Source organism: Gopherus evgoodei, chromosome 9, assembly GCF_007399415.2.
Source record: "Gopherus evgoodei ecotype Sinaloan lineage chromosome 9, rGopEvg1_v1.p, whole genome shotgun sequence".
Classification (NCBI taxonomy): domain Eukaryota; kingdom Metazoa; phylum Chordata; order Testudines; family Testudinidae; genus Gopherus; species Gopherus evgoodei.
In genome coordinates, this window is record NC_044330.1 from 8,107,521 (window position 1) to 8,128,426 (window position 20,906).

General features: G+C 52.6%; 1 protein-coding gene across 2 annotated transcripts; it reads left to right on the forward strand.

Annotated features, from left to right (window-relative positions):
* The first annotated feature begins 1,669 nt into the window (after positions 1–1,669).
* ABCF3 (ATP binding cassette subfamily F member 3) lies at positions 1,670–20,475 on the forward strand. 2 transcript variants are annotated; one of them, XM_030575110.1, is made up of 21 exons: positions 1,670–1,788; positions 3,759–3,906; positions 4,229–4,308; positions 4,782–4,834; positions 6,777–6,874; positions 6,998–7,120; positions 7,464–7,730; positions 8,096–8,176; positions 8,883–8,942; positions 9,555–9,611; positions 9,913–9,935; positions 11,152–11,207; positions 11,440–11,640; positions 12,022–12,098; positions 12,726–12,770; positions 13,263–13,395; positions 13,731–13,819; positions 14,300–14,391; positions 15,207–15,339; positions 17,655–17,742; positions 19,259–20,475. In XM_030575110.1, the coding sequence occupies exons 1-21, from the start codon at positions 1,716–1,718 to the stop codon at positions 19,415–19,417; spliced, it is 2,136 nt and encodes a 711-aa protein (XP_030430970.1). In that variant the 5' UTR covers positions 1,670–1,715; the 3' UTR covers positions 19,418–20,475. The 2 variants fall into 2 exon arrangements, with proteins under 2 accessions (XP_030430970.1, XP_030430971.1); XM_030575111.1 differs by lacking the exon at positions 19,259–20,475 and adding an exon at positions 17,897–18,794.
* Positions 20,476–20,906: the final 431 nt, after the last annotated feature.

The window sequence follows — 20,906 nt, forward strand, 5'->3', positions numbered from 1 at the left end:
AAATACCAGTGTAGTGAGTGCAGTGCAGGCATTGGACTAGACTATTTTAAATCATTGCCATAGACAGGGAGTTGAAAGTGGCTGTTGAGTCAACATTTGCTTCTGAAACAGCTGGGCTTCTGGGGGGAGAGAGAGTTCCAATAGCCCATGGACCCTTTAATGGAGCAAGAAAGGAGTAGGAAGAATGAATCATCACTAACTCTGTGAAGAATAGTTGAGAGGACGAGATTCTAACTAACATACCTACCACTCTGCAATTTGTATAGTGGGGGTACTGCGAGCCATTGAACCAAACTGTAAATGCTGTGTAGTGATGGAAACCACTTCAAGCTAAAGGGTACGGCAGCCCCAGTACCAGCACCTATAGTCAGAAAACAAACAGTTCATCAATGTTTCAGGCTGTCTCGAGTGGCTGCTTTGATGCCTGCACGCCTGTGTTACCCTTCGAGTACTTTGCTGTTAACATTAGTTTGGATGTTATTAGCTTGGGAGGCACCTTTTCTGCTCCTTACTGCAGCCAAATCTCTTGTTCTGGCCTTTGTTACACTGTCCTTGATTACTGTGGCATCCTCGTCTCTAGCCCCCCAATACTCTCCCCTTCAGTCAATACAAAACACTACACCTCAACTCATCCTCCCTGCCTGCTGGTTTCACAGAGGTTTGTGAAGTGCCTAGCACATAATGAAATAAATAAGGTACATTAGTCTGTCCCTCTCCTGAGATGGCTGGCACAGGCTGGCCTATTTTGCAGTTATTTTTCTGCCTGCCTTCCCTGGCCCCTTTGTGCTGCTCAGGTGCCAGCTCTTAGTGGTGCCGTCCTCCTGTGGGTGGAATAAACTCAGGCCTTGTGTTGTGTGGGCCACAGCGTCTGTCTTGGCCCGATGTATGGTACCAGAGGCTGGGGCGCTCCCCACAGGCCCCACTCCTTCCCCTGCACCACAGCAGATCACTGCCAGAGACCCAGCACTGGGCAGGGGCACCGAGGGACGACAGCAGCCCCTAGAGCACCATTTCTCAAACTGGGCTTCCTGATCCAAAAGGGGGTCAGGGGCCGCTCGTAGGAGGGTGGTGGCCGGAGAGCAGTGGCGGCTGGCTGGGTGCCTGGCCCTGCAGGCAGCGCTGCCGCCAGCAGCCGTGCAGCCATAAGGGTGGCCTGGTATGGGGGTGGGGCAGCTTTTGGGGGGTGTCCCCAGAGCCTGAAATAGTTTCAAAGGGGGATTTGGGAACCCGGTGCTGGCCCCAGCGGGGCAGAGTCACTGACGGGGGGGTGGCGGGAGGCCCCAAGTCCCCAGCACCCCTGGGGGTCGGGATCCCCCCCCAGGCTACCCGGGGTGGGCTGGGCCGAACCCCACTGGGTTCCCAGCAGCCATCACCCCCTCAGCAGGGGGCGGGGCAACCACCTCCTTGCCCCGCCCCTTGGCCGCTATGCTCCGCTCCCTACTCTAGAGCCCCGCCCCAACCCCGCTGTCACGCACTGCGCATGCGCCTCTCCTGTCGTGGCGGGAACTTCGAGAACGGCGCGCCCCAGGTAGAGGCGCATGCGCGGGGCTCCCTATCCCGCCGTCCCTCGCGCTGCGGCTTGTCCCAGACTCGATTTCCCGGCAGCCCCCGCGCGCGGCGGACCTTTTCCCGGCGTGCCCCGCGCTTCCCCCTTTCCCAGCTCTGCGTGGCCCGGTGGCGGCTGGGCCGGGGCCGGGCGCGCGGCGCGGCGAGCGATGGCCTCCTGCGCCGAGATCTTGCGCAGCGAGTTCCCGGAGCTCGACGGGGAGGTGTTCGCCTACGTGACCGGTGAGGGGGCGGGAGGCCCCGGGGGTGGGGCCCGGCGGGGCTCGGGGAGGCCCTGCCCGGTGTCTCGGCGGCGGTTCCCGCTTCTCGCCGGGGCGCCCGGCCGCCGCCCCGCGGCTCTGAGGTGAGGCGGGCGGCGCCGCCCTGCCCTGGGTCCCGGGTGGGGCCCGCAGGCTCCTTCCCCGCCTGGCGCGGGGGAGCCGGGCTGGTCTGGTCCGCTCCGCCGCCTGCCCTGCCTGGGCCGGGCTGAGACACCGGGACACGCTGGTGCCTTGCCCGGAGACCGAGCCTCTGGAGCGGCCCCGCTCGGCGGGACCCCTGCGCTCTCCGGCCGGCTCCCCGCAGCGCGGAGATTCGGTCCCAGGCTGGCTGCCCAGCTCCTGGACTCATGTCATGGGCTGTCAGCGCTGGACGGGACCTCGGGGGCTTCTGGTCCAACCCCCTGCCCAAAGCAGGACCAGCCCCACCTACCTCGTCCCAGCCAGGGCTTTGTCAGGCCGGGCCTTAGAAACCTCTAGGGCTGGAGATCCCACCACCTCCCTAGGGAACCCAGTCCAGTGCTTCAGCATCCTCCTAGTGAAATAGTGTATCCTAATATCCAACCTAAACCTCCCCCACTGCAACTTGAGGCCATTGCTCCTTGTTCTGTCATCTGGTACCACTGAGAACAGCCTAGATCCATCCTCTTTAAAAACCCCTTTCAGGTAGTTGAAAGCAGCTATCAAATCGTCCCTCATTCTTCTCTTCTACAGAATAAACAATCCCAGTTCCCTCAGCCTCTCCTTGTAAGTCATGAGCTCCAGCCCCCTAATCATTTTTGTTGCCCTCTGCTGGAGTCTTTCCAATTTTTCCACATCCTTGTAGTGGGGAGCCCAAAACTGGACACGGTACTCCAGATGAGGCCTCACCAATGTTAAATAAAGGGGAATGATCATGTCCCTTGATCTGCTGGCAGTGTCCCTACTTATACAGCCCAAAATGCTGTTAGCCTTCTTGGCAACAAGGGCACACTGATGACTCATATTCAGCTTCTCACTGTAACTCCTAGGTCCTTTTCTGCAGATCTGCTGCCTAGCCATTTGGTTCCTAGTCTGTAGCACTGCATGGGATTCTTCTGTCCGAAGTGCAGGACTCTGCATGTGTCCCTGTTGAACCTCATCAGGTTTCTTTTGGCCCAGTCCTATAATTTCTCTAGGTCCCTCTGTATCCTGTCCCTGCCCTCCAGTGTATCTACCATTCCTCCCAGTTTAGTGTCATCTGCAAACTTGCTGAGGGTGCAGTCCATGCCATCCTCCAGATCATTGATGAAATCATATAATATCAGGGTTGGAAGGGACTTTACCTTAGGAAGTCATCTAGTCCACCTCCCTGCTCAAAATAGGGCCAATCCCCAGACGGCCCCCTAAGGATTGAACTCTCAACCCTGGGTTTAGCAGGCCAGTGCCCAAACCACTGAGCTGTTCCTCCCCCCTCATCAGAAGGCTTGCTGCTTGTGGGGAGGCTTCAAACCTTGGTGTCCGTGTGGTGGGGTCTGATTATCTAGGTGCTTCTACAGCCCCCAGCGGCCTAGTCTGAGCCTTTCAAATATTAATGAAATTATTCTCAATTCCTGTGAGAGAGGGAGTCTGATCCCATGATAGGGATCTGAGGCACAGAGACACTAAGGCACCTCATTCCTGTTGTCTTTGATGTCAGTGAGGAGCCTAAATCCCTTTGAGGATCTGGACCAAAGTGACTTATGCATGGTCACACAGGACATTTGTGGCAAAGCCTGGAATTGAACTCAGTGCTCTCTTATTTGGTTTCTTCGATTGGTGCTAGAGTCCCAGCCCACTACCTTAAGCCCAGAATGATCCTTGTTGCTCAGTGGAGTTGTTAGGATGATGATGTGCTGAGCCCGTGACACTGGCTGTTGTTTGGGTTGGGATTGTTTGGGACTTGTTGCTCAGTGGCTTGTCTCTTTCCTCTTGCAGGCATCCTGCATAGTGGGAGTGCAGACTTTGAGTCTGTAGATGATCTGTTTGAAGCGGTGGGAGAGCTCTTGCAGGAAGTGTCCAGAGACTCCAAAGATGATGAGGACATCCGGAATATCTGCCAGAGGATGTACAACACCCTCCACCTGTAAGTATTCTCTGTCGAGTGACATGGTGGGAGGCTGTTGGGTCTCAGTGCAAGGATCTGGAAATAGGCCTGGGGCCAAGGTGGTGAGAGATCAGGTGAGCTCTGGATCTTGTGGTGTGTTGGAGCCTGCATTTTTCTTTGGAGCTGTGCTGACAAGTGTCTGCATCTGGAATGCATGGAATGAAGATGTAAAAGGGGGTGACAAAGAATAACGTTGGGCAGCATCTGAGACTCATTTGGGGAGGTGTGTGGCAGATGGGAATGTTGCAGGAGAGGATGGTATCTTGGCACCTTCACTCCTTGACTCTCCTGTGTGTTACAGAGATGAGGAAAACTCTCGGGGATGCAGCCAGGTGCTGCTGGATGCACCTATTCAGCTTTCCAAGATCACAGACAACTATGGTAAGTAACGAATACTGAGCAGCCCTTGCTCCTAGGGAATTGATCTTAAGTGCCTGAGCTGCTCATCTGACTGGACAGTCTCCCAGCTGATCTGCTCCTTCCAACAGAAGCATCATTGTGGTGGGAAGTTTTATAAACCCTGGAGTTTATGGATTGGAATGAGACTCCCTCCTTGGAATGTTGAGGAGCTCATCCTCAACAGCAGAGTGGTGCTCTTTGAGACAGAGCTTTAATGGCAAGAACAGAACTAGGAATAAAGACTTGAATTCTATTCTCAGCTTTGCTACTCAATTGCTGTGTGAATTATTATTATTTTTTGGGGGGCAGGTCATTTCACCTCTCTCCATCTGTAAAATAGATTATTAATTTTCCTGCCAGGGAGCTGGGTAGATTTGTATTAAGCACTGAGCTTGCCTTGGCAGAAGGTGCTGGAGAGAGGGAGGCTGAGTGTTACTGTGCCTTGTTGATTGCAGATTCTGGTGTGGACTTGTTGCCGACGCTGTTGCTAAAGAGAGACCAGAACTCAGTGAGTAAGAAGGGGATTCATCCTGCTCATGCTGTTACCAGCCTGCCTGCTGCATTGCTCAAGATGCTGGGAGGGTCTTGCTTTCGTACACATTCATCCACACAATGGGTTGGGGAGTGGGGCTCTCCCTCAAGATATTGACATTGCTTTCTTTCTGTCCAGACGTTCACTTTTATGTGTGGGGCTGCTCAGTCTTGATCTGGTAAACAGAATTACCTGAGGAATTGTAGGCCTGGGAGCCTGACACTGATCCTGGGCAGATTAGTGGAACAGCTGATAGAGGAGTCAATAAAGAATTAGAAGAGAATAATCCAGTCAACATGACTTTATAGAAAATAGATCTTGTCAAATTAACTTGATACCATTTTTTATGAGATAACAAGTTTGATTGATAAAGGTAATATCAGTGTTGATGTAATATACTTAGGCTTCTCCAAGGGGTATGACTTGGTACTGCATATTTTGATTTAAAAAACTAGAACAGTTTAAAATTAACAAGGCATGGATTAAAAACTGGCTAACTGATAGGTCTCAAAATGTAATTGTAAATGGGGAATCATCATTGGGCGTATGTGTTCTAAGCTAGTTAATATTTTTGTCAATGACCTGGAGGAAAAAATAAAATTGTTAATGACAAAAATCTGTAGATGAGACAAAGATTGGGAGTGGGGACTAGTAAATAAGGAAGAGGATCGCTCGGTGTGCTGGGTGCAATTGTGTTTCAGTACAGCCAAATGTAAAGTTATACATTTAGGAACAAAGAGTATAGGCCATACTTAGAGGATACAAGACTCTGTCTTGAGAAGAAGTGACTCGGGAGGGTGAGGGACTTGGAGGTCATGGTGAATAATCAGCTGAACGTGAACTCCCAGTGTGATGCAATGGGCAAAATAATGTGATCCTTGGATGTATAAAGAAGAATCTCAAGCAGGAAAGTGATATTACCTCTTTATTTGGCACTGGTGCACAGTACGGAATGCTGTGTCCATTTCTGATATCAATTAATTCAATAAGGATGTTGATAAATTGGAGAAGGCTCAGAGAAGAGCAATGAGAAGATTAAAGGATTGGGAAACCTGCCTTAGACTCAAGGAGCTCCATCTAGTTAGCTTAACAAAGAGGAGGTGATTTGATCACATCTTAGAAGCACATATGTGGGGAACAGAAACTGGATGATAAAAGGCTCTTCAATTTAGCAAATATCAGTATAACAAGATCCAAAGGCTGGAAGTTGTACCTGGACATCTTCAGATTAGAAATAACTTTTCTAGAAAATATGCACGAGTACAACCACAGGTGTTGGACTGGAAGCAGGAAATACGTTAAGGGAGAGGTCCCCTGACCTGTGACCTACAGGAGGTCAGACTGGATGATCACAGAGGGCCATTCTGGCCTTAAAATCTATGAGTTGATTAAATATTGGCACCTCAGACAGACTTATTAATCATGTAGCTGGAGTTAGTATCTGTCTGCCAAAGGCCCATCTTACTGGCTAAGTGGAATGGTTAATGGCGTGGAGTGAGTGGTGGGCTGAGGTGGGAGGAGTGTTACAGACAGTGAATTGACAGAAGAGACTAGGAGACTCTTAGGTTCCTAGAATAAAAAAAATGAGACCTGGGGGGAAGAGCAAATGGTTAGATCCCATCTAGTTTGTCCACCACCCCAGGGCAAGATTATTCCCCACAGGTAATTGATTCTCCAAGGATTTGTCCAAACAGGTCCCAGCTAGAACCGTGACCCTGAAATGCCTGTTCGTGCCATCCGCACCCTCTTAGTCACATCCTCGTGTCCCATCTAAATAATTGACCCTCGTTCCTTGAAATCTCCACCCATCAGAGATTTTTCCCTCCTAACTAGGCTGTTCCCCTTTACTCGAGTCAGTTGTTTCAGGCCCCTGATGGTCATTCCTGCTCTTTTCTGAATGCCCTTCCTTGTGTCCCAGATGGTGAATGCTAAGAAGCTGGAGAAGGCAGAAGCCAGACTGAAGGCCAAGCAGAACAAGAGGACAGAGCGGGATTCCCTGAACCCTGCTGGCCTACTGTGAGTGTGCACGTGGCTGGAGGGCAGGCTCTGATCACACTGATGTGTGGCTCTCTGGGGAGCCTGATGTGCTCCCAGGCTTCCCTGCACTGAAGCTCTGTTTTCTTTCATGTCTGGTTGCAGGGTCCTGGAGGAGGCATCTGCTAGCCAGGCATCCAGCAAGAAGGAGACTCGCATGGAGTCATCGGGCAAGAACAAGTCATATGATGTGCGCATCGAGAACTTCGACGTGTCCTTCGGTGAGCGGTGAGTCCCTGTGGGGTGGGAAGGACCCGGGGGAGGCTGGGATAGGAGGGGGTGAGGTGAGGGAAGATTGACATACAGTGGCCACAGTGTGTGGGGTGGAACCCTAGAATAGGGGAGGTGGTGGGATAGGATTGCGGGGCAGCCTGGACTGGAATAAGGGGAGGTGGGGAAGATGCAACAGGTCAGGACTGAATGCTAACGTGTGGGGGCTTGTCCTCCCTCTGGCTTTGGCAGGAGTTTTCATGAAGTTCCCATCCAGTGGAAGCGCTGCTGCTGGGTGTTGCTGTGTCCTTGCAGGTGAACTGTCAGGCTGACCAGATATTGGTCTGTTCTCTTGCCGTAGTGTCCTGCTAACAGGTGCAGACCTGAACCTGGCGTTTGGCCGGCGCTATGGCTTGGTGGGCAGGAATGGGCTGGGCAAGACCACTCTGCTGAAGATGCTGGCCAGCCGCAGCCTGCGCATCCCCTCGCACATCAGCATCCTCCACGTGGAGCAGGAGGTGGCAGGGGATGAGACGCCAGCTCTGCAGAGCGTGTTGGAGTGCGACACCACCCGCGAGAGCCTGCTGCAGGAGGAGAGGGAGCTGACAGCCAGGATCAGCGCTGGCAAGTGAGAGACTGCTGCGTAAACCGTGTCCTAGGGTTCCAGCCTTGCCTGAGCCTAGGCTTCCAGTCCTACTCCTAGTGTCCCTGAGAGACCACTGCTTTCTCCTGCCACGTGCTAGCACTAAAATTGAGCCCTAGGGTCGGCTAGTGGCTTTGTCAGGTTTCTCCTCTCTGTCTCTTCTCGCTGGGGCTGGTCTTGTTCAGATTAAAGCTCCAATAGGAATGGAGCTACCCCAGGAGCTTGAGTTCTGCTTAGATGAGCCTCCCCGCTTGCCTTCTCCCCCAGCCTAGGTGCACACAACCTGAGAGCCGATTTTTAAACCCTGGCCATACAAGAATTCCCTATGCTGCCCTTGTGTCTCCTACCAGGGAACAAGGTATAGAAGGTGACAAACTGTCGGAAATCTACGCCAAGCTGGAAGAGATAGAGGCAGACAAGGCGCCAGCCAGGTAAGACAAGTCCCCTTTCTGAGCTGGCATGGGGTCTGCCCTTGGCTATCTTCAGCCAGCCTGGGGTGTTGGCTAATTAGGAGATGGGTATTTAGACTGGTGGACATGGACTCCAGGATTCAAGGCATAGATTCTTTATCAGTGGGATGTCCTTACCTGGCCATGGATCTAACAAATGGGCTGGAGGTTCTTGTAGCCACTGCTCCTGCCTCATTCTCTGCAGCTGGGAGAGGTTGGGACAGGAGCAGCTGGGGCTCCCCAGAGATTTTGGGGAAAGTCAAGCTTTCCCCTCTAGTGACTAGACTAATGGTGCTCCACTGGGCCTTTGGGACTTCCCAGAAGGTGACCAGTTGGGAGATGTTTCCATGTCTGTTGTAGATGATGGAAACTGACGTTATGCTGGCCTGAGAGGCAGGGCTGGACTACTTTGGCTGGGGGCCAGTGCCTTGGAGTCAGTGTCTGATTTCAAACCCCAAAATGTCATGTCAAAACCATCCTGTGCCCTGTTGGGAAGCTGGGAATCCCAGCGTGGCTGCTGCTGTTGGGCAGGAGAGGGTTTCTGCTGGCCCAGAGTCGTGCAGCATCCTTTCAATACCACAGCAGTCTCCTTTGCAGCACTTACCTTGAATTCTGAGCCCTGTGCTGCAGGCAGTTCCACGTAGCTGTCAAGTGCATTTCAGAGGGCTGTCTCTCCTCTTCCCCACAGGGCATCTGTCATTCTTGCTGGGCTGGGCTTCAGTGCAAAGATGCAGCAACAGACAACCAAGTAAGTCTCCCCTGGTCCGTGCATCAAGGTGTCCGTGCTTGGGTAGATTCCTCCCTGCCCTAGGCATGGAGGGGCCTGGGCTGCCCAACCCACTGCTTCTCTTGTCAGGCTAGAGGCATCAAACTGAACGTTGGGCACTGCCGGGTGCTCTGTGGATCACTGGCGTTCCCCTTGCTGTTACTGTGGGGGGTGGCCTGGAGCGGCTGTAACAGCAGCTGGTATGCTCTTTGGGAGGGCTTGGCTGTTCCCCTCTTGAATCAGGCTGCTGCAAATGTGGCAGAGCACAGAGCAACCCAGCATTGTGTGATGCTGCTCTCAAGTTCAGCAGCTGGCACATCATGGCGAGTTGTTGCTGCCCCTTGTAACTGCTGAGCCAGGGCCTGCTGCATCTCACCCCTGCTGCAGTGATGAGCTGTCTCTGGGGTGACAGCAGAGTTTACAAGGCACCTCCGTCCCCAGGTGGTGGTGAGCCCTGGTGCATCTGCTGTGGAGGGGTCATGGGGTGAGAGAACAGGGTGGCTTATGGGTGAGGCTTTCTTGTGGATGAGCTAAGTCAGAGTGGTTCTGTATTGAGCTCTGATGCTTCCTGTATGTGGCTTTTTCTCTACTCAGAGAGTTCTCCGGGGGCTGGAGAATGAGGTTGGCCTTAGCCAGGGCCCTTTTTGCCAGGTAGGTCTCAGCATGCTCCATATTTGATCTTTTTACACTCAGTTTGTCTCTGTTAAAGTAGGCTAGACTCTGTGATCGCAGAGTCCAAGAGCTGCCTTGGGTTAGCGCACACTTGCCCTGCCAGCAAGGGAGCAGGGCAGTACTGGCTGTGGGGGGAGCCCCCAGCTGCTCTGGTCCCAGCCTCTCCTGGCAGAGTAACAAGTAATAGTTTTAATTCAATCTTACAGTAGATCTACTCATATTTAAACACACCTGGTATTAACTGTTCTCTCTCCTCCTCCTCCCCCCGACTCTCTCTCAGACCGGATCTTCTTCTGCTTGATGGTAAGTGAACACCATGAATCCCTTCTCATCTCTGAGCTGTGGCCTTGTGGGATGCTCGGAATGCCCTTGCTGGGAATGGGAGGCCTGGTGTGGCTTTTTGGCTGCATATCCCGAGTGAATGTGCAGCTGTTCACCTGGTGCTGCCAGGACTGTGGAGATGCCTTGCTGCATGTGGCGCAGTGAGACCCCTGTGTATTGGCTCATCGGAGGAGTCCAGACATCTGAGGAAGTCAAATAGCTTATCCTGTCCCCTCTTCCTCCCTGGCCATTGATCTCGGCTGGCCAGGTGATTTCTGTGTGGGAGATGGCCAGAGCTCTGGCACGATGATGGAGCCCTGAAGGCAAGTCACTTAGTACCTAGACTCTGCTGCAGCATTCTCCCCAGAATGATCCTTTCCCCAGTCTCAGGAGTGGAACCAGGTTCCCAGCAATTAGCAAAGCCACCAGGGTGCAAGAGTTGGATCCCTTCCCCAGGAGAAATGAGGTAGAATGCAGCTCGCCAAGTTGGTTTGGCCAAGACACTGGGGTTAACTCCCAACGCTCTAGACCTCAGTTACACACTGTGTGTGTGCTGGCACTGACCCCCATGCCCTAGCAATGGCTTAGAGGGGAGAGTGCTCACTGCTGAGTCACCTGCATCACAGCACCCTGCAGCGCAGCAGCCCCTGGCACCAGACAGTGCTCTCCATGGGCACTGCTCCTATAGCGCTCTGCGCACATAGGAATCCCACTCATCTGCCTCGTGGTCCCAGCTTGAGTCCCAGGGGAAAGCCTCCCCGCTCTGGAGCAGATCTTGGCTTGTTCAGGGGCTCGGAAGGTGTTAGTATTTGTGTTTATTACCAAAGATGACTTGAAACCTGCCAACTGTGCAAGTTGGGAGCCACCAGATTTTCCCTGTTTGTTGCAGCCGCTTGTTGCATCTGACGAAGTGGGTAATCACCCAGGAAAGCTCATGCTCCAAAACGTCTGTTAGTCTGTAAGGTGCCACAGGAGTCATTGCTGTTATGGCATCTTGTTCAGCTCTCATCCTGTGGGTGTATGCAGTGCCCGGTACATTGTTCCCATGATTCTCTGGGCACTACTGTAACAGTCCCCTCTCCAGTGGTCCTAGTTCTGGATCATGTGGTAGCTTTGCACATTCTTATCAGCTTAGTGTTTTCCATCCTTCGTGAGGGCTGAATCCCCTGATCCGTGTCCCTTTTCTGTTCCCTTTCAGAGCCTACTAACATGTTGGATGTGAGGGCCATTCTGTGGCTGGAGAACTATCTGCAGGTAGGTGAGGATGGCAAAAGGGTACCGTGACCTGTGGCAGGCTGCTGTCTACGATCACTGGTTCTTTGGTGATGCACCCTTGGAGTGGAGATTACTCCCTAATGGTTTGATAGGAAGTAGCCATGGGATATGGCCCCTATGGCACAGGCTGGAGTTCCCCGTTAGCTGTATGAAGCTCCCCTGGGGTCAATTAATGCCTTGGCTCAGGCCTCCCTGCTACTATCTCCTCTAGACCTGGCAGTCAACCATCCTAGTGGTATCCCACGACCGGAACTTTCTGAATGTTGTGGCCACTGACATCATCCACCTGCACTCGCAGCGTCTCGAGACCTACCGGGGCAACTTTGAGAACTTCATGAAGATCAAGGAGGAACGGCTGAAGAACCAGCAGCGCGAGTATGAGGCCCAGCAGCAGTACCGGGAGCATATCCAGGTACAGAGGTGATGGCGTGGATGTGATCTCATCCTGTGAGAAGAACATCACTGTACCATTCTGGGAGTCCCTCCAGCAGAGGAGCCAGTTTACAGAACTCATTTGCGTGTAGTGTGGCTCTGGCGGTTGCCAGTGGGGAGCCATGGAGGGGCTCCTAGGGGGAGCATCTCTAGTCCTCCTTCATACTGACAGCCATAGACTATTCTCAGGCTGTCCTCACCTGGATCCTCCATGTCGCTCTGGCTTTAGAGGGGGTTCCGGCCCATAGCTCAGCTCCCACTGTAGGAGGACGAGCTCTGAGAAGGGGCCTTAGCAGTGGGCAGAAGTTAGTGGCTGGTACCACCTGGGGCTAGGGGACACTGATGTTCTGTTCTCTCTTAGGTCTTCATTGATCGATTTCGCTATAATGCAAACCGGGCATCCCAAGTGCAGAGCAAACTCAAGCTGCTGGAGAAGCTGTGAGTGCTTGGTCCTGCCCCTCATTTGGGCCTGGGAGGAGGGGAAGCAGTGGCATGCGTTTGGACTGCACCACTGGCACAGCTGGGGAGGGGCTGAGACTGTGCCATGCAGTTAAACCATGCCACTTGGCCAGGTGGTAGGCACGCTCTACACACGCTTTAGGTGGTAAAGCACCTAATCCTATTGGAGTAAGGAGAAGGTGTTGAGAGCCTTTCCCAGTGGTTCCACATGGGCTTGAAACACAGTTGAGTTTCTCTAGGCTGATAGGGCTGGTTCTGGGGGCTGGGAATGGCTCTGGACCCAGAAACAGCCAATCTCTGGCTGACCAGACATAGGGCCTGCTCTTTTGAAGGGGGTCGTCTGACCTACGTGGTCAGTTTCCCAAGGGTTCATCTCCTCTTTGCTTCCTATCCTGTCTCTGAGGCCACCTGGGATGACTACATGGGGCTGGATGGTTGTAGAGTATGTGGCTGGGGATGTCACTGATGTACTCCCGGCCCCCTGCCCTGGGGCAAAAGTCCCCCCACTTCACCCCAGCTCAGGGAATTGCATGGCGTGTGGGGAGGAGGCACTGTCCTGGTACAGCAATATTCCAGCTCCGAGTGACAAGTTTCTTCTTCTCCTAGGCCAGAGCTGAAACCTGTGGACAAAGAGTCTGAAGTGATGATGAAGTAAGTGACCACAGAGCCCGTCGTGAGGAACCAGTAGCTCGGTTCCCTGTACTGGTGGCTAGCAGCCTCAGACCCACAGCTTCCTGCCTCCCAAGTCCTGTTACTGGGAGTGTGCTCTGTAAAACATGGCACTGCATGTAAAACATGGCTGCAGAATCTGGTGCCATCTCCCTGGGTTGCTCTCCACTCCGCCTTCCCTGGTATCAGGCCTAGGCATGCACATAAATGCTGCTGTTTTCTTTGTTTGCTTGTTTGTGGGTCAGATACAGCCGTGATGGGTACACACGGCAGGCAGGTGGGGTTCTGTGCTGAACGCCTTCCCTATCCCAGGCGTGGAGTAAGCGAAGCAACATCCTTTCCTGCCTTTACCCTGCCTCGTACAGTGTGTGGGTATTCCTCCACTTCAGGTGTTGTGCTTCCCCTGGCTACCTCTCCCCTTGCCTGTTGTATTCACCTCCTTGGGCTTTCCTCTTCCCCGCTACCCCCTTACAGGTTCCCTGGTGGCTTTGAGAAATTCTCTCCTCCAATCCTGCAGCTGGATGAAGTGGATTTCAGCTACAACCCAAGTCACTGCATTTTCCGTAGCCTCTCTGTCTCAGCTGACCTGGAGTCCCGGATCTGTGTGGTACGTACTGGGGACCTGGTCTTCTAGCTGGGATGGGGCCTCAAGAGGATGCTTCAGGAGAGAGCTGGCAGGCCCTAGAAGTAGGATTTGGGCAGTTGAGACAGATGTCGTACAAGGGGATCACAGCTGGAGTGTGGCAGATAACCCTTTTGTAGCCAGCTGGGGCTGTGGATCTCTTTGCATTGCTGCAGTTCTGTGCTTGGTGTGGAGGAGGGCCCTGGACAGTGGTAATGGGGGATGGTCAATTATACCTTCCACCCCCAAAATCCAGTCCAGTCTTGGGGCCCCAGTGTGGTCCCTGTGGGACCTAGTCTCTCAATTGCTTCTTTGCCCAGGTTGGGGAGAATGGAGCTGGCAAGTCAACCATGTTAAAGATCCTGATGGGAGACCTGGCACCTGTTCGTGGGATTAGACACGCACACAGGTACAGCTTGCGTTGCTATTGCCTGGCTTTAGCACATGGGAAGGGGTTGGGGGGATGGTGGAGTAAGGGCAAGAGGTCTCTGGACTTGCAAAGGCAGAGGGGATTGTGGGAAATTGCCCCCCATTTGCAGAGGGCTGGAGGGAGCATGGATTATCTGCCACTTCCCCAAAAACACTATGGGTGGGTCCCCAGAAAGGCTGCTCCTTCTGCCCTGGGGCCACATCCTGACATCTCCGGTGGCTTTGGGGAACCAGCATTAACATGTTTTCCCAGTTACCAGTGGCCCAGAGCTCCAAGCTATCATGGAGCAGCCAGGTCCCCAATCCATGGGGAAGGTAAACTTCCCCCTCTTCCCCCCCGCACACTTGCGCACACCTTCCCTTCCTGACGCCTCTGTCTCGCTCTTGACAGCAAGTGGGTGGGGCCAGAGGAGCTCTGGGTAATGCTGCCTATAATGGCTTCTCTTCTCTGGCTTGGCAGGAACCTGAAAATTGGCTACTTCAGTCAGCACCACGTGGACCAGCTGGACTTAAACATCAGTGCTGTAGAGTTATTGGCCAAGAGGTTCCCAGGTGAGCATCAGACTTCCCTGTGCATTGACTCTGGGCACTTGGTGGTGCCAGGTGAGACCTACATTTGATGTCTTGCCTCCTGGGACAAGGAGAGCTGTCACACGGAGCAGCATTGATGCATTGGGGAGGCCTCCCCTGGATGCAGATAGGAGCTCCTGCCTAGAGAACCAACCACTGCTCGCAGTGCTCGGGGGTCATCCTCTTTCCTCGCCTAATATTTCCCCACCTCACGGGAGCTGCAGGCTCTCTGACACCTGGCTTGAAAAGTTCGGGTAGTGTCACAGTGTGAGTGCTGCAGGGATATCTGACGCTGCAGACAGCCTGAAATGAGCCATGGGAGGTGATTGTTGTCATTAGGTTTCAGAGTTGTGCATCAGCATTGTAGACTATTTAGCTGCTGCTCATTTTAGCAGCAAAAACCTCAATTGCGCCTCTCCCAGCTGCCAAAACCTCCAGCTTCCTCCTCTCTGATGTAGTTTTACCTTATATAAAAATATGCACCGTTGAATTTAGGAACATGGTCACTTGAATTTCATCTCAGCCAGTACCCTGGAGCCCCTGTCCTGATTGTGTCACTCAGGTTCATATTGAAGCCTCCGTGTATTTCCTCCATTCTGCTCCTGCATTTCCCTCTTTCTGCACTTGAGCACCATAGATTCCGGGGGGCTTGGTGCAGAACCTAGGTCCAGCTTGCTGCTGAGCACACAGAGCCTTGTGTGCCTCCTGGCTGACTGGAAGCTCTGAGTTAGTATCTTGGGGGCTAATGCCTGCAGGCCAGGGCTGGGTTGTGACATGCTCCCTATGTGCTGTTTCAGGGAAGACAGAGGAGGAGTATCGTCACCAGCTGGGAAGCTACGGAGTCTCGGGGGAGCTGGCCATCCGCCCTGTCGCCAGCCTGTCGGGAGGTCAGAAGAGCCGAGTGGCATTTGCCCAGATGACCATGCCCTGGTAATTCTCTCCCAGACATTGCTCCTGCTGCTGTTAGTGACACGGCTCTGTCCCTGGGTCTGGTTTGTTTTAGGGAGGAAGCAGAGATGCTGAGAGTCTCTTACTGGCTCTGGCTGAGTAGGAGACCCAATGCCCTGGGGCTTTCTGGGGAAGCATGGTCACCCTGAGGGAGCTAAGTATCAGAGGGTAGCCGTGTTAGTCTGGATATGTAAAAGCAGCAAAGAATCCTGTGGCACCTTATAGACTAACAGACGTTTTGGAGCATGAGCTTTCGTGGGTGAATACCCACTTCCTCAGATGCATGTAATGGAAATATCCAGGGGCAGGTATATATATGTGTGCTAGCAAGCAAGCTAGAGATAACGAGGTCAGTTCAATCAGGGAGGATGAGGCCCTGTTCTAGCAGTTGAGGTGTGAAAACCAAGAGAGGAGAAACTGGTTCTGTAATTGGCAAGCCATTCACAGTCTTTGTTCAATCCTGAGCTGATGGTGTCAAATTTGCAGATGAACTGAAGCTCAGCAGTTTCTCTTTGAAGTCTGGTCCTGAAGTTTTTTTGCTGCAGGATGGCCACCTTAAGGTCTGCTATAGTGTGGCCAGGGAGGTTGAAGTGCTCTCCTACAGGTTTTTGTATATTGCCATTCCTAATGTCTGATTTGCGTCCATTTATCCTTTTCCGTAGAGACTGTCCAGTTTGGCCGATGTACATAGCAGAGGGGCATTGCTGGCATATGATGGCGTATATTACATTGGTGGATGTGCAGGTGAATGAACCAGTGATGGTGTGGCTGATCTGGTTAGGTCCTGTGATGGTGTCGCTGGTGTAGATATGTGGGCAGAGTTGGCATCGAGGTTTGTTGCATGGATTGGTTCCTGAGCTAGAGTTATTATGGTGTGGTGTGCAGTTACTGGTGAGAATATGTTTCAGGTTGGCAGGTTGTCTGTGGGCAAGGATTGGCCTGCCACCCAAGGCCTGTGAAAGTGTGGGATCATTGTCCAGGATGGGTTGTAGATCCTTGATGATGCGTTGGAGGGGTTTTAGCTGGGGGCTGTATGTGATGGCCAGAGGAGTCCTGTTGGTTTCTCTCTTGGGTTTGTCTTGCAGTACCAACAGGACTCCACTGGCCATCACATACAGCCCCCAGCTAAAACCCCTCCAACGCATCATCAAGGATCTACAACCCATCCTGGACAATGATCCCACACTTTCACAGGCCTTGGGTGGCAGGCCAATCCTTGCCCACAGACAACCTGCCAACCTGAAACATATTCTCACCAGTAACTGCACACCACACCATAATAACTCTAGCTCAGGAACCAATCCATGCAACAAACCTCGATGCCAACTCTGCCCACATATCTACACCAGCGACACCATCACAGGACCTAACCAGATCAGCCACACCATCACTGGTTCATTCACCTGCACATCCACCAATGTAATATACGCCATCATATGCCAGCAATGCCCCTCTGCTATGTACATCGGCCAAACTGGACAGTCTCTACGGAAAAGGATAAATGGACACAAATCAGACATTAGGAATGGCAATATACAAAAACCTGTAGGAGAGCACTTCAACCTCCCTGGCCACACTATAGCAGACCTTAAGGTGGCCATCCTGCAGCAAAAAAACTTCAGGACCAGACTTCAAAGAGAAACTGCTGAGCTTCAGTTCATCTGCAAATTTGACACCATCAGCTCAGGATTGAACAAAGACTGTGAATGGCTTGCCAATTACAGAACCAGTTTCTCCTCTCTTGGTTTTCACACCTCAACTGCTAGAACAGGGCCTCATCCTCCCTGATTGAACTGACCTCGTTATCTCTAGCTTGCTTGCTAGCACACATATATATACCTGCCCCTGGATATTTCCATTACATGCATCTGAGGAAGTGGGTATTCACCCACGAAAGCTCATGCTCCAAAACGTCTGTTAGTCTATAAGGTGCCACAGGATTCTTTCCTGAGGGAGCTGTGCATGGAGACAGGCATGCAGCTTGCTCTTGTCATCACCGTTTTGGGCTCGGTCCACAGTCACATTCTTGGGAAATAGGGGTCCCTATAGCCACACATGGGACTGGGCAGAGCAGCCACTTGAGGACAAGAGACACTGACATATAGAGCCCTTCTCTTGCGTTCTGAGCGGCATGGCCAATACGCTGGGCTCTCCCGTCCAGTGTGAGTCCTTGCTAAAGCCCTACTAACGGGGCCCGTTGTTCTTGATGGTAATGCCAGAAGGTGACTGCACTGCAGGCTCTGCACGGGCCTCTTCCAGTGGGATGCTGAGTTGCTGATTCTTTCCTCTCCTTCCAGTCCCAACTTCTATATCCTGGATGAGCCGACAAACCACCTGGACATGGAGACCATTGAGGCCTTGGCAAAAGCGCTGAATAAATTCCAGGTAAGGCTCTCCTGGGTCTGACACTCCCTGCAGCATCCTAGCCCAGTGGCAGCCACTAAGAGTAGTTGAAGTGGCCCCAAATGATCCTGGCCGGTGGAGAACATGGTGCATTTCCACCTTGACTCTGTGCTTCCTGTCACTTGGCTTGTTTCAGACTTCCCTGGACAAACAGGTGGTTCTTCTTTTAGTGCCCAGGAAAGTGGCTGACCGGTAAGAGCCAGCTAGAGAGTGGCCCCTTCCTCCAACTCTGAGATCTGGACCCACTGCACCCCCTCTTCTAGGTCCGGGTATCCCCCTGCTCTGCCAGCACACTTCACTTCACTTCACCTGGCCTCTAGCACATTGTACTGTTCCAGTAGTAGGCAAAGATGCCACTTGTGCCATATTTTGTGATGTCTTCATGGGAATGAACTCCTGTTCGCCAGCATGAGAGATGGGCCTGTCACAATCTCGTTTACGGTAATAACTTGACAGGTTAACTCGGAATCCTCCTCCTTCAAAAGAGAAGCTACAGCTTGCTCAGGCAAAGCTGAGGGCAGTGGCTGAATCTTGCTGTGAGTCTGGGAGGCCAGTGGCAAACTCTAGCTGTAGGCCAAGGGTTGTGTGTATAGTGAAAAGCCAGTCGAGCCCTTTCTCACTATACACACACCCCTTCCCCAGACTGTGCATTTTCCCTGCCAGCCTTGGCCCCAGATCTCCCAGGAGGAAAGGTGAGGGGCCCGAGCCAGGCTGGAAGTAGCTTTAGTTCCCCATTACCCCCCTTTGTCCCTCCTCCTGCTTGTAGCATGTAAAGTAGGAGTTCCCAGTGGGCCCATTCTGCAATAGACAGAGACCAGAGGTTCCAATATGCAATGCAGCCTGGCTATTGGATCGATGTAAAGTGGGAGGATGTATCCAGTGGGGCCCACAGAGGTCACGTCTGGGTCTGGAAACTAAATCAATAGTTTCATTTATGACTTGGCTAAGGGAGTGGAGGACATGCTTATAACATTTGCTGATGACACCAAGCTGGGAGTGGGGGTGAGCTCTAGAGGATGAGATTAGAATTCAAAATGATCTTGACAAACTGGAGAATTGGTCTGAAATCAACAAGGTGACATTCAAAGTAAAGGCTTAATCTGCAGCAAGGGAGATTTAGGTTAGATAGTAAAAAATACTTTCTAACTTTAAGGGGAGTTAACCTCTGGAATTGGCTTCCCAAGGAGATTGTGGAGGTTTTTTGGGCAGGTTAGAAAACACCTGTCAGGGCTGACCTCAGTTTACTTGGTCCTGCTTCAGTGCAGGGCTGTACTTGATGACTTCTTGAGGTCCCTTCTAGCCTTACATTTGTATGATGCTGTTTTCTGTGCCTGGACCTGTTTTCTGTGCCCTTTGACTCTCTTGGCCTCTAAGCCGGGGGGTCAGCAGACTTACAAGACACATTGCCCTTCCCCAGAGTATTCAAGTAGCTATTTAGAGCTGGGCTGTTTCCTGCCCCTCTGCTGTAAAGCACTTTCTCTTTGCACCTCACTCTCAGGGCGGTGTAATCTTGGTGTCCCACGACGAGTGCTTCATTCGCCTGCTGTGCAAGGAGCTGTGGGTGTGTGAGAACGCTACCGTGACGCGCATTGAGGGCGGTTTCGATGAGTACAGGGACATCCTGCAGGAGCAGTTCCGGAAGGAGGGCTTTCTATAAAGGAGGCACCCAAACCGTGTGAGAGCTGGCTGGAGTGGGGAAGTGCAGCGGCCTCAATACCCATCTGAAAGGTGCCCAGCGGGGACACCACCTGCACCCCATGGACTGTCGTCTGTGCCATCTGCTACCCTCCCCCCAGAACTGCAAAGGTGTTGGGGGTATGGGATGTGCCCTCTCTCCTGCCTCTAGAGCTGCACCAGGCCTCTGCTGGGCAGGGCTGAATGGACAGCAGAGTGATGTGGGGAGGGGAAGTCTAAAGCTGCAGAGCGAGGGGAGGGGTGCAGAGTGGTACTATCTGCTCTGAGCACGTCCTCTCCTCTGCCATCTGCCCAGTGCTGCCTAGCTCAGCCAGTCTCTGCGGCTAGTGGAGGATTGGTGCTCTGAGTGTGCAGGGAACACCGGGCTTGACTGCTGCTACCTGTTGCACCTTGAGCTGCTCTTCTGCGAAGCGGGATGGAGTTTAGAGAGACTGCCTCCCAATTTTAACTTAAACCATGTGAGGTGCTGGGAAAGGCCTCTCAAGCCCTCTGCGGACAGGAGCTGCTGCCTCCTGGTTTTTCAGTCATTTTTACCTGCCAAACACTAGTCAAACCCTCTTAGGAACACTTCTTTCTTCCTGGCCTGACCCTATGCTCCTGTCCCTGTCCCAAGGAGTGGGGGAGCTTCTGCTGCTGCTAAACAGGCCTTGCTTCTTGCTAAGGGCCCTTGGAAATCCTTGATGGGGTTTGCTTTTGTTGTCCCTAAGCTGCAGTCAGTAAGAGCCCAGGCTTGTGCTGTTTGGCAGGGTAGTGGGCCGCTGTGATTCAGACAGGGACAAGATCTTGCCTGCACACAAGCTTCTACCAAACTTAACTATTGCACCAACCCCTGCACCCTTCTCCCAGCTAAAGCCTCTCCATGCAGGACTAGGCTAGGTCCGTCCCAGCTACCACCATCTGTTTCATTTCTTTTTAAATGATCAAATACTGCACATTGCAAGGTAAGTTATTGAGCACGGAGTGAAACTCCCTGTTCCTCAGCCCAGAGGTTGCAGTGTAAATAAAACCAGAAATTGATGACCTTGGAACTCTTATTTCCCTAGTGGATTCCAGGTGCTGGTTTCCAGGGCGTTTCTTTACGGTCCTTTCGACTGATAGTGAATTTGGGCAGGAGGGACTGGTTATGGTTCCTGCACAATCTCTGCTTCCAGTCAGCAGCTGTGCTATGAAAGGAGAGTTTGATTATTCAGTTCTTGCTAAAGGACTGAATGAGGGGGAGGGAAAAGATCCAGCCCTCCCTTTTCTGAGCAAAGAACATAATGTCAGGAGCCTCTGTAGGAGCATATCACGAGCAAAGAATTCTTTGGCTACTACTCCTAGAAGGGTGGGGTGTTACAAACAGGCACAGGAATAGGTGGTGGGGTGATGCTGAGGATGCTATAGCTTATGTGTGGCTGGATGAACTAGCCGGGGAGAACTTTAGAAAAAGTTACCATCTGCAAGGAGTCTTG

What these genes read in the sequence shown, in the direction of transcription:
- ABCF3 (XM_030575110.1), top strand. Translation starts at nt 1,716, where the DNA reads ATGGCCTCCTGCGCCGAGATCTTGCGCAGCGAGTTCCCGGAGCTCGAC. An exon ending in GACGTGTCCTTCGGTGAGCG is followed by an intron (nt 7,121 to 7,463) that starts GTGAGTCCCTGT and finishes CTCTTGCCGTAG; the next exon opens with TGTCCTGCTAACAGGTGCAG. An exon ending in GCCAGGATCAGCGCTGGCAA is followed by an intron (nt 7,731 to 8,095) that starts GTGAGAGACTGC and finishes GTCTCCTACCAG; the next exon opens with GGAACAAGGTATAGAAGGTG.